This window comes from Tiliqua scincoides, chromosome 8 (genome assembly GCF_035046505.1).
Source record: "Tiliqua scincoides isolate rTilSci1 chromosome 8, rTilSci1.hap2, whole genome shotgun sequence".
Lineage (NCBI taxonomy): Eukaryota > Metazoa > Chordata > Lepidosauria > Squamata > Scincidae > Tiliqua > Tiliqua scincoides.
Genome location: NC_089828.1, coordinates 28,095,388 through 28,108,772, shown reverse-complemented (window position 1 = coordinate 28,108,772; position 13,385 = coordinate 28,095,388). Strand labels below are relative to the sequence as shown.

General features: G+C 40.7%; 1 protein-coding gene across 15 annotated transcripts in view; it reads left to right on the top strand.

Moving 5' to 3' along the window:
* Positions 1-13,385, top strand: part of TCF12 (transcription factor 12) — a 227,631-nt gene that overhangs the window by 166,306 nt on the left and 47,940 nt on the right. For all 15 annotated transcript variants that reach the window (XM_066634769.1, XM_066634768.1, XM_066634761.1 and 12 more), the window contains 4 exons: positions 1,241-1,346; positions 8,756-8,895; positions 11,074-11,224; positions 12,788-12,852. In XM_066634769.1, coding sequence (XP_066490866.1) covers positions 1,241-1,346; positions 8,756-8,895; positions 11,074-11,224; positions 12,788-12,852 — 462 coding nt within the window. The remainder of the gene's footprint in view (positions 1-1,240; positions 1,347-8,755; positions 8,896-11,073; positions 11,225-12,787; positions 12,853-13,385) is intronic.

Below are 13,385 nucleotides of genomic sequence, written 5' to 3'. Positions count from 1 at the left end.
CGGCGCGACCTGCAGCAGCACTCCCCGCAGCAGTGAAAGTAGATGCGGAGCGATCACACTCCACTTCCGGAGCGGTCACGCTCCACTTTCGGAGCGCGATTGCTCTGCATCTACTTTCACTGCTGCGGGGAGCGCTGCTGCAGGTCGCGCCGTGCTCCCCCCACCCCCGCGAGGCTGCAGGGGCTTGGGTACGTTTACCTAAGCCCCTGCAGCCCCCCTGAGCAGCGCGATCCTGGGGATCGTGCCGCTGCCTTCCCCTGCCCCTGCTGCCTCCCCCCTCCTGCCCATGCAAGAACCTAGTGGCTCTCAAACTCTCCCAGAGAGTTTGAGAACCACTGATCTAGGTCCATTCTAAAATGAAGATTGACTGAACTGTCCAGGTTTTAGACAGTTCCATGACAGTAATTTTTTTTGGTTTTATTTAACCAGTGTTACATAGGCTGAAAAGTTTTTCATTTTTCCTAACAAAATATTGAAAAAATATGGAGAGCAGAAAATGAATGCTACCTTCCAATTTTTTAAAAAAATGTGATTGTTTGGATCCAGTTTTGAAGTGTATGCTAATTACTATACTTTGTGTAAGATAATATCTGAATGCTGTACCAAATAGCATTCTGATCTAGTATTTGCTGCAGATGTCTGAAGTGAAGAAATCAGTGCTATTCAAAATGCACAGTGAATGTGTGTGTTTTGATTTTGTTTAAATGCCACTCCAGACTTTTAAAGGTCTGCAATTCAGGATAAGTAGTAGGTTATAGCGCTGCTCTGGGCTTCTTTTAAATGCAATCATGTAGTGAATATTGACTGTGTATATCTTACCAAACTGCTGGAATTGTAGTTTAGTGAACTTTAATAAAATATATAAAGCTGTTTTTAATTGAAACACTTTTTAGGCAACTGACTTTTTTTGTTGTTATTTTAGTAATTGCTCTTGTTTGGAACAATGAATTTGTGCACGTTTTTGTGCTTTCAAAGCAAAATCAAGGCTTGGACTTTATCAGGCTGTCTGCTTGAATTAGCACCCCAGGGGAAGAAGAGCAGGCTGGCAAAGTTGCTCAAGTTTGTTAGGCAACTTACTGAAAAAGCATTTCTAACTGGGGAATTAAGTTGTGACTTCAGGTCATGCTGTGCTTGTTTTATTATTTTATATTTGTCTGCTCTTCTTGGTTGTGGGCTGGGACTCTTACTGTGACTTTCAAGCATTAACATTTGTCCTTTTTTTCTCATTTCAATTATGCAGGTCTATGCACCATCTCCTAATTCGGATGATTTCAATAGAGAATCTCCAGGTTATCCGTCTCCTAAACCTCCAAGCAGTATGTTTGCTAGCACTTTCTTTTTACAAGGTAAGTAAAATGTTTCTGATGAATAAATTTTTTAAGCATACGTAATAAGTAAATGAATAGCACTAAAATTAGGGTTTGGGAGAGAATAAAGGGACATAGGATAGAGAATATATAGGAGTTTAAAATGAAATGACTTCTTGCTGTTAAATTCATGTTTTTATAAATAAAGTGTATCATTGGATTTAGTTGGTGTCCTAGGACATGGCTCAATGAGTGTAATTTAAGGTGTGTTCTCAACTAGACCAGATATCAGTACAGGTTGAGACTAATTATCCTTTCCAAGCACTCACGTGGATGGCACTATAGCAAATCAATTTAAAAAACAAAATTTCTTTGCTCTAGTGCTTTAAAAACAGCCTTGATGATGTAAGATAAGAGTCATTAACAAGACAATCCATCAATCACTCATCCTCCAAGAGCTTACAAAGAGCTGAGAGCTTACACTCAGCCCCTCCCTTCACCAATATAAAGGGATCACCTTTCCTTCAGGGCGCAGGGGGAGGGGAGGGGTCCGCTGGGGAGAGAAGGATTGATGGATTGTCAGCCAGCTGCCCTCTCTCTCTCATTAAGGAGGCTATTGTTAAAGGACTGTTCAGTTTTTTAAACTGATTTTAAAGGGTTGCATTTTCCCCTTCTCCAGGGATCAGCACATTCCTTCTCATTTGCAGGGGCCATTCATGTTGAGTCAAATCCGTGTATAAAAAATCCGTGTATAAATAGGCTGGACCTGTATCTCATGTTTTGGTTCAGGACTTCAGAATAGCCTGTTGATCTGACAGTTTTGTCCTATGGCTAAGTCATTTGGTATGGATCAGTTCAGGCCAAGTCAGTATTGCCTGCTCAGTGATCAGCACTTTGGCAATGTGTCAACAGTGTGACATGAATTTCCAAATACCTCGATGGCAGCATCTGCTTCCATAAACACCATGGCAACTGCACAGCTACCCACAGATCTCTACTAGCAACTGCAGAGTGACATCAGCAACATCTTTTGCCTTTTCCCTTCCACCACATATAGTCTATAGGAGGCAGAGAGAACAAAAGTCTTCCCTTCCTGGATCCTTCAACACAGATTTGTTTTATTTATTCAAAAAATGTTTAACCTGTCTTTAACACACTATCTTTGGGTAGGGGATAGTATCATTAATAAAATATTATCAATAAAGTAACAAAAATCAGCAGTGGCAGGCCATAATCCCCACTACTTTTCAACTAATTTGGGTGGGGGAACCTTTTAAAGGTCTATTTAAATAGATCATGCTCCTGCATCTGGCAAAGTTTTTGTGGGAGACAGTTCCACAGTATTTGTGTTATAAAAGAAAATGCCCTCTTTGCATTTTCAGTAATGACACTTGCACTACTAGATCGCAATATGTTGGCAAGGCATTTCTTTAAGCATAGTTTTAAAGCACTTTTAATTTGACCCAGAAAAACCAGTTGCTAACAGAGCTCATGGAGAATTGGTGTTATACTAAGCCTGTTGCTATGTTCTGTACTAGTTGAAATTCTTCTTCAAGGTCTCTGTGCAGTCACATATAGTGGAAATCTGCACATATGCAGAGTTGACCTTGGAAACTTGCAGAGATTTGTTATGTGTTCAGTCATTGCTCTTGAGTAGGGAAGCCCTGTACACAACCTTGGCCTTGAACATGAGAAGAATGCCCAGTCCCTCAGTTTATTTTCTACAGCTGCTGAAGCAGCATCATGATAAATGCTTCCCTTTGCCCCTTTATAGCTCTGTGAGAAAATAAAACACTTACCTTAATTTTCACCTTTATTCTACATCTCATTAGTTTTGAAAAACAGCACATATTTTTAAACATTTTTAGTATTTAATCCTGTTGTATGGAAGCAGAGTCACATTTAGAAAGTATTATTGCTATGGGACAAAACTCCCTTTCACTGATGGGCATGACACTTGTCTCCTCTGCTTGGTAGAGTTTCACTGTGGACACCCGTGCGCATTATAAAAAAATGTTTAAGCAGAAGAGGAACAGGGAGTTTCATCTCAGTTCTGTGAGGCAGGTCTCACTTCTACAGCAACCATGTTGGTATCTCCTATGATCCCACCTCCTTCACCGCTACTACTAGTAGTTTCCTTAAAGTAAGTGGATCAAAGAGCCATTAGGTCTGAGGCTAGCCACAAGGGGCACAGCAAACTCCATATGTTGCACTTTGTGCGGATGGCTGGTACCAGAAATCCTACAAAAAAAATAAATTCAAAATATCCATTAGGAGCCAAGTCTACAGGAAAACCTTCTATGCATTCTGTCTCAGTGGCACAGGTGTTGATTCTAACAAAGGCTTTGGGAGTGAAGACTTCATATGTTGGCAAATGAAATGATCTTACTATTCATGGAGATTGATTTGAAGATTCTATCAGTGGATTTTTCTCAGTATTGGACATTCTTGTGGTATACAATCTCTTCCTCTGATATCAAGGCATTTGTCATCCTCTGTGGATCATAGATTGAGATAACTAACGATGAATCAAAAACTCAAATATCTCGAAGTCAAAGCCCAGTATATCGCCAGGCATATACATCTTCATGCCAATGGTTGTACTGGAGCTCAAGAGAATGGCAGCATTGCTCTCATTGGGATTGAGTTTCCAGACACTCATTTGGGATTGAGTTTCCAGATATCTGCACTACCTATAACTGTATCAGCATCATAATCACTCACTGTGGGCCACCTGTGCACAATATGGGCACAGTAGTTTTCACTGCTCCGTGGCTCCAGTCATCATGCTTGCTAAGATGTGCATGGGTCAAGAGAAACTACTATCTACTATGCCCCTCCTGTAGTGACAACAATTCACTGGTTGACACTGGTTGACACTGACTTAACATTTCTGCCTCATCTGTGGTGCCAATTATAGTTTCACCAGTGGAAACATTGACAATGACTGTAACATTATCAGCTTAGACATCACTGTCCCCCTTTGGACCATAGGTTATGTCAAAGTTATCTATTTTCCTGTCAACAACAGCTCCCCTGGCCCTTCTCATCAGAGCTGGCTGCAGAAACAGACACCATAATGGAGATAGTTACTTCTTTTATGTTTTCCAAACCTTCACTGGACTATCAGGGGAAAGTGACTTCTCCCACAATGGACCTGAAGTTGTACAATAAAAGCATCATTAGAATGGCATCCATGCTAGGCAAGTAGTACTAGTATTGAGTGAAGTATACAGACAATCCTGTGTACAACTTTGTGCAGATGGACATCTGTGTACTAATAGCCTTACTTGTGCTCTCTGTCCTCCTTAAGACAACAAAACAAGCTTGGGATAAACCGTCATTGGCACCATCCACTTCACAGAGACTGGAGCAAGTGAATAGAATGCAAGAGGCAGACAGTTTTCTGTTCAATCATCTGAAAACTCTCTCATAATAGAACATGTCTCTGCCAGAACAGGCAAGCCATCTGACCTATGGATTTCTGACTTCTCGCACTCAAACTGATGTTTTTGATAGCTGTTTCTTCAGCATGGAGGATCAGTGAGCTATATGCTGTACATTCCATTTGGATGAAACTTGATATAGTGAGGGTCAAAATGACATTGAGACTCAACAGTGCCTTTTTAACTAAGGTGGCCTCAACATTTCATGTTAACCAGAATTTGATGTTGCCTATATTTTTGCAAAACCTTAGAGAGAGAAAAAACTCATTGGTAGCTGACAGTGCAATCCTATACTTGTCTACTCAGAATTAAACCTCACTGAGCTTTGTAGGACTTACTTCCAGATAAGACTGTATAGAATTGCTGCCTATTTCTCTGGCTTACCAGTTGGCAGACAGCCACCCCATCTTGAGATCCTCTGGAGCAGTTTTATCCTGTGTGTCTACCAAGAGACCAAAGAGGAGGAGGGCAGGTTGCTTACCCATAACTGCAGTTCTTTGAATAACCATCTATGCAGACATTCAACTCACCTGACCATCCCTGCTGTAAGTTTGGTTTTAGTCGTTAGATCTCTCTTCAAATTAATCAATTTGAAGTCGAAGACAGTCAAGGCAAAACTGAGGGATTGGGTGTTCTTCTCATGCCTGAGGCACTTATCTGTACACAGGATTTTCTCATGAGAATGGGCAGAATGCTCAGCAGAGCTTTACAAGCTTCCAATGTAGTTGACCACTTGAAACTGTAGTTTACAGGTAAACAACCTGTCCCTTCCAATTCTTTTTCAAGAGCAGCCTCGCATAAACCATGTTGCAATATGGCATCCACTATAGTGCTCAGACCCCACTACTCCAAGAAAGGGCATAGTTGGTATATTGACTAAAGAGGGTAGAACCTTTGGCCATTGTATTAGTCTAGAAATCAAAGGGGAGGCCTGGATCTAGACACACTCCTAAATTTGTATTTGTTCTTTTTGTGAGACCATGATCTCTCCTCAGTCTGTGTGTACAGTGTGTATCAATTATAAGACAGGTGCTTATCTCAAAGGGCTCGATATATATAAAATTGTCAAAACAAGCAGAAGAAGGAGAGGGAAGTGCAAGCAGAGAGGAAACTGGAGGAAAATATGCAACTCCCCTCCCCAAATTGGTTTTTTTCTGAATTCCAATGAAAAGGGTGGGTTCATTTGTTGGGAAAGAAGTCAGGAGTATCAGGCTTGTTTTTCCAATTGAATGTGTTGTAGTAGAATATGTCTGCTCATTCTCGCATGCACCTGTGCTTGCAGCACCTCTGAATGTGCTGCAGCAACGACAAAAGGATCAGAGCAAAGTATTTGACCATTGATGTGAATAGATTAGAATGGTTGTGCCCCAATACTATGGTTGCCTGGATATTTGCGTCCTGGACAACTGTGCCTGGGTCAGATACATCCCAGTCATTGATGTCCCTGGGCAGTCACATCTGGGTTTTGTTTTTTCCCGCATTCTGACTATTTGCATCCCACTATAACTGGGAAACAAACCCCATTTTATATTTCTTAAGCCTCTTATCCCAGCCCCAACCCTACCTTTGTGTTTAAAAAATTTAAACCAAATATTATTTATCTGTTTGGTTTGTGATCCCGTTTTCTCCTTCAAAGAGCACCCAAGGCGGCTAACAGTGAATATATAAAATGCATAATACAAAAAGTAATAAATACAGATTCAAACTATAAAAATGACAATTAAAACAGGAAATAGAAAAACAAAGCAGCAATAAAACATCTCGGTAAAAAATTAAATAAATTCCTTAAAGCAGCCATTATAGGACCTCAAAGGCTTTCCTAAATAAAAATGCCTTTAGGCCTCACTGGAAGGTTAATAAAGAAGAAACTGTCCCCAGCTCAAAGGGGAGAGAATTCCATAACACAGGCACCACCACTGAGAGGACCCTGTTTCTGGCTGCCATCCTCCTGACCTCTCTTGATGGCGACACAACCAACAGGGCCCCCTCTGATGACCTTAAGAGAGTGGGCTGGATTGTACAGAAGAAGGGGTCTCTCAAGTATGCTGGTCCCAAGCTGTTTAGTACTTTAAAGGTCAAAAACCAGAACCTAATATAAATATACATCTAATACAGAGGTGTCCAAACTTTTTGGCAGGAGGGCCGCATCATCTCTCTGACACTGCGTTGGGGGCCAGGAAAAAAAGAATTAATTTGCATTTAAAATTTGAATAAATTTTCATAAGTTTACATAAACAAATATATTAAAGATGAACTTATATGAATGAATCATCTTGCTATAAAAGACCTTGCTCAAAGCAAGGCCAGCCTTTACTTCACTGCTGCTTCACAGATGAGAAACAGCAAGCAGTTGAGGGAGCCGTTGGCCTGCAGCTCGTGCAAGAGGTCAAACATTCAGCCCTTGTGCTGAGAGCAGTCGTGTTGGGCCAGCTTGGGCTCCAGCAAGTTTTCGGTGGGCCAGAGACTCATTGGACACTGGGAGCTACTTGCGAACCAGATAGAGGGTCCCCGAGGGCCACAAATGGCCCCTGGGCCGGGGTTTGGGCACCCCTGAACTAATATAAATCTACGTATATTGAATTACAAGTGTCCAGGATACAAAAAGAGGAGATGCAAATGTCCAATCAAATTATCTTCTGAAGGACCTGTGATTTTGTGTACTGGTTCTATATTCTCACACCTCTGAAAACCACGGTGCAACATGCATCTTAATGTGAATGCTGTATTATTTCTAACACAGTTATATGTACTTAGCATTTTGTTGCGTTTGGCTAAAGGGAAAATGGAGATCGTGCCCTCCATCAGGCTTGGCTGAAACTGAGCGAATGTCATAAAGTTCAATTGAGTATACTGGACATGTTTGGAGTTATGACTTGTTTCTCTGGGCAGGCCTGTGTTGGTTTAAGGAGTGTTTCTCATTTGGAATAGTAGACAGGAATTTCAGCTAGCCTTCTGTTTCTTCATCAGGCTCCCCTCTCCAGTTTTCCTCTATAGGGAGAGGAGTGCAACATTTGCATTGTAAATGCAGAGGCAAAGTTTGTGAGCTGTTGCAGCATGACTTATCTTAACTCCCTTGGTGCGTTGCACAGTGGTGGAAAGGGATAGGACACTACTGGTAAGGATCATTCCATGTCAAATCAGACGTAAATATATTTTTTTCTGTGCGAGTTAAAAATTTAAAAAATGCATTTCTTCAATAACTACATAAGGTCATAAAATATGACAAATTTTATCAAAGTCTAAGAACATGAGGTTGAAAAATATTGTGTGATGATTTGATATGGAATGACAGCAGTGGTGTATGAATTGAATTTTAGCTAAGAAGCATCTTTTTGAAAGTAAGCAAGCAGTTGATGGTATAAAATAGGCACACATTGAGCTACAATGTAAAATTAGACTCATTAAAAATGCATCTTTACCCCTAAAAAGTGAGAAGGTACTCATCTGTGATTCTTACACATTATAAGGTGTTTGAATTGTTGTTATTCTGAACAGATAAGATATTATAAGAATAATCTTATAAACACAGTTGATGGCGTATTTCATATAACACAGTCACACTGTCTGAGAGTTTAGAATAATCTTAAATGCTGTGTTTTTATGGGTTTGGAAAACTTCAGTTTAAATTGCTTTTTTCAGATAGGGGAATCTTTCTATATTATGTTTCGTGACCACTGTGTAGCAAAAGCAAAATGCTATCTTTGTTGTACTTGAAAACATCGTAGCCTCTTTCTTAACAAAAAAATCATAAAATCAAAAACAAAATCTGATCCCTAATGAAAGTTCATCATGTGAACACGTTTGGTGCTTTCTCGGTGGTGTATGAATTGAATTTTAGCTAAGAAGCATCTTTTTGAAAGCAAACAAGCAGTTGATGGTATAAAATAGGCACACATTGAGCTACAATGTAAAATTAGACTCATTAAAAAATGCATCTTTACCCCTCATCTGTGATTCTTTCCCTTTTTCTCCTGGTTTTTGTTTAATTTTTTTTTTTTAAAGATGGGACCCACAACACTTCTGACCTTTGGAGCCCTTCCAATGGAATGAGCCAGACTGGCTATGGTGGAATGCTGGAAAGTTCATCCTCTCACATGTCTCAGTCAGGCAGTTATAGCAGTCGACATGCACATGACCGCTCGGTAAGATGAAAACGGCAGGTGTATTCATATTCATATTGTCAGTTGAAAATCAAAATCATATTGTCAGTTGTCAGTTGAAAATCAATTGTTATTGGTCATCCTCCATAAAATATTGTTATTGCTGGATAATGGGTGCAAGTTTTCAAAAATGAAGCAACTTTATAAATAGGGCTTTGCTTTTTAATCATCATAATTGAAAGTTTTAGTTGTTAATCAACAGGGAGCAAACTTTCAGTGTTCCTTCAGATTTTTTAAATTGGGTGATAGCCCTAATTTGAATGGCAGTTCTTGTGAGGAAGATTTCATTGGCTTAAGAATTAAGCGCTCACAACTGAGGGATGAAAACGGTGAGATACCCCCAGAGTTTTGGTGCTTATTTGTTGGGGCTGGGGCATTAATGATCTGGAGTCCAGGACACACAATGAAAGGGGCTCATTTCCTAGTAACATCATTCAGAAAATGATATTCAAAGCTGATTGTCAAGAGTTCTCTAAAAGTGGTGACTGGGGAGTAAAATGGCAGATAAAATATAGCATATAAGTAAGTGCAAAGTTAGGAATATTGAAGAAAAAAAGTCCAGACTTTACCTATTTGTTGATGGCATCTAAATTGACTCTGACTATCCAAGAAAGAAATCTTGGGTTTCTGATAGAAGAGCTGTTACTGTCATTTAAAAGGCAAAAGCAATGTTAAGAATGGGATTGGAAATAAACTGGCAAGAATTGATCCCATTTGTATTGTATTGGCAACCTTCAGTCTTGAAAGACTATGGTATCGCGCTCTGAAAGGTGGTTTTGGCACACCGTCTAGTGTGGCTGAAAAGGCCAATCCGGGAGTGACAATCCCTTCCACACCGGGAGCAAGTGCAGTCTGTCCCTGGTCTGTCTCGCTGGCTATGGGCCTTCCTTCTTTGCCTCTTTGCCTCAGACTGCTGGCAAAGTGTCTCTTCAAACTGGGAAAGGCCATGCTGCACAGCCTGCCTCCAAGCGGACTGCTCAGAGGCCAGGGTTTCCCACTTGTTGAGGTCCATCCCTAAGGCCTTCAGATCCCTCTTGCAGATGTCCTTGTATCACAGCTGTGGTCTACCTGTAGGGCGCTTTCCTTGCACGAGTTCTCCATAGAGGAGATCCTTTGGGATCCGGCCATTATCCATTCTCACGACATGACCGAGCCAACGCAGGCATCTCTGTTTCAGCAGTGCATACATGCTAGGGATTCCAGCTCCTTCCAGGACTGTGTTGTTAGGAACTTTGTCCTGCCAGGTGATGCCGAGAATGCGCCGGAGGCAGCGCATGTGGAAAGCGTTCAGTTTCCTCTCCTGTTGTGAGCGGAGAGTCCATGACTCGGTGCAGTACAGAAGTGTACTCAGGACGCAAGCTCTGTAGACCTGGATCTTGGTATGTTCTGTCAGCTTCTTGTTGGACCAGACTCTCTTTGTGAGTCTGGAAAACGTGGTAGCTGCTTTACCGATGCGTTTGTTTAGCTCAGTATCGAGAGAAAGAGTGATCCCATTATATCAGTGGTATACCCACATTTAGAATTGCATGTATAACCCTGTTCTTTTTTCATCTCAAGTGGTAAAATTAACTAAACATAATTAATGTAGGAATTTATTGCCATGAAGAGTGACAGTGGTCATTAACCTAGATGGCTTTAAAAAGGAATAGACAAATTCAGAGGCTGATTCTGTTAGGGTAGTTGGCCGTATTAACAGTGTTTCTCAAACTTGCATTGGGACCCACTAGGTGGGTTGCGAGCCAATTTCAGGTGTGTTCCCATTCATTTCAATATTATATGTTTACTATATTAGTCTTGATGCTACCATGGTATGTGACTTCATTTGGGGAAATGTTATAGATCTGTACTTATAATATTCCGGTCATGATTAGGTTCACTTCTAGTGTGCTCTGACAGATTCTCATTCTAAAAAGGGGGTCTCGATGCTAAAAGTTTAAGAACCACTGATCTAATAGAACTTTGCAGGTTCAGAGATAGTATACCTCTGATCACCAGCTTCAGACACAAAGGTGGTGGTGATTAGTCATATGTAGAAGCTTTTGTCTGATGAAGATGGACCTTGGTCTGATCCAGGGATATTTCTTGCATTTTCAACTTGTGGTATTCAGTTACTATTAACTCTGCACATATATTTCTTATTATGATTTTGTTTTTTCCTAGAGTTATCCCCCGCATTCAGTCTCCCCAACAGATATCAACGCCAGTCTTCCTCCCATGTCTAGCTTCCATCGGGGCAGCACCAGCAGTAGTTCTTATGTTGCTGCTTCACACACTCCACCTGTCAATGGATCAGATAACAGCAGCATACTGGGTAAGAATTTTTAATTCCTTACAGTGTCATGTGAAGATTAGGCCTAGTTTAGATATATGGGAGTTTAAACTACTAATCACCCTCAAAAATTGAGAAAATTGATTTGTTGCCTTACCAGTTTTCATTATCATTTGGGGTTACAGCCAGTTGGTTATTAGAACTGTGAATGTAGAGATTAGGGTGATGAGTGAGTAGACTGTTGATGCACTTTCCACTGCTGGACTAATTGTCCCAAGAAGGTGTATTGGGCTTTCTTGGTTGATTTGGTCTCTACCTGCAAACCACCACCCTGAATATCTCATTTTTCTTACTTGTGGATTCATTCAAGAAGCTACATGTGTATGATGATAAAAAGACTACCTCAGAATGCCAGATGCAAGGGAGGGCACCAGGATGCAGGTCTCTTGTTGGCTTGTGTGCTCCCTGAGCCATCTGGTGGGCCACTGTGAGATACAGGAAGCTGGACTAGATGGGCCTATGGTCTGCTCCAGAAGGGGTATTAATATTGATATGAGTGTTTATTTCTAAGCTTCCTCAAAATAATTAGGTGCTGGACTAATCTAAAACTGAGGTGAACGTTGACTGCTGATTTAAGATATAATCACATAGCTGAGCCCTTAACTAAGACCAGCAACCTTGTCCATTTTATTTAACCAGTGCTGTTTAGGGGTGCAATTTTGGTTGCTGGACTGTTTCCAGGTGATATTTCAAGCAAAATGGGAGAGATTGCTAGGATTTTAAATTATGTCTTGGGGCACCAAGCAGAGGGAGCGTATTAATCCTGTCTTGCAGAAGCTACTCTGGCTTCCCATCAGTTTCCTGGTCCAATTCCAGGTGTTGGCTCTTACCTTTTGAAACCCTTCATGGTTTGGGCCCTGGTACAGAGCAGAATTTTTCTGTATGGTAGTTCCCCAAATGTGGAACTCCCTTTCACAGAAGCCCTTTCTCTTCCAATCTTCAAGAGGATGTTAAACACAAATCTGCTTCTTCAGGCCTCTGAGCTCTAGCTGTTGTTTAAACATTCTACCTCAGCTGCGATATGTTTCTCTTTCTGAGGGTGTGGGATTTATGTGATTACTCATTGTTTTAATAGGATTTTATATTTGTTAGCCAGCTTGAGACCATTTTGGGTAGAAGGTGGGATATCAATAGAAATGATACCTAAATTTCTCATTGCATAAAGAAGTGTCTGTTTCTTATGGGAAAAACAGCAATAAAGATCAGTGTTTTACAGGCTTTAATATATCTCTCAGAGGCATACCTCCGTATCCTATGCTGGAAGAGTGCTGTTTCCAGTTTTAGGTATAGTGTATTACCATCTCTGGGTAGTTTTGCAAGCTGACTCTGTATGTGACTAAGAGGGGGGCATTTCCCCATGGAGAAAACTGTTCTATTCCTGAGAGCAGGAGGTGTTCTATTAATGCTGCAGAAGTAGGTTGCGATTTCTTTTTACATTCACCCCCCTCCCCAGTTCTGATATGCCTTTGAAAGAGTGTCAGTTTTAAATAGCAACATACTACAATTGTTTTCAGCAGTAAATCAGCATTTTTATTGTCTTTACAGTAAACAGAGGCAATGCTGCTGGAAGCTCACAGACTGGGGATGCCCTTGGAAAAGCCTTGGCATCTGTAAGTAATGTCCATATATCACTCATTACTTATATCTTAAGTAATGTCCATATACATTACTCACAGAAGTAATTTAGGCTATATTCAAGTTGTCTTTTTCTGGTTTTATCAATAAGTATGTACTATATATAATATGCACACACTCTATATCTGTTGCAAGGCAAATAAAAGTGTGACCTTAATGGTGATATTTGCCTTATAAGTGCAACTCTCAAGTTTGAATATATGTGGGTTTGATGTGAATAAATAAAACTGAAAATTATTCTTACTGGTGTTCAAAAGTATGATAGAAGGCCCAGAAAGCTTGGGTGAGGAGAAGTGTGGGATCAGAGACAATCTTGTGGAGAACATGGTGAACAGTGTTCCCAGGTATGCTCTGAGATGCATATAACATGTGGAGGTTTAATGCCTATACAGGGACCTAATTGCAATGGCTTTTGATGCACTTCAACAGCTTGGCATTTAAAATGAATGAGAGAGACAAAGACATGAGCGCAACACCATATAGTCTACTGGGAGGGAGGGGGAAAAAA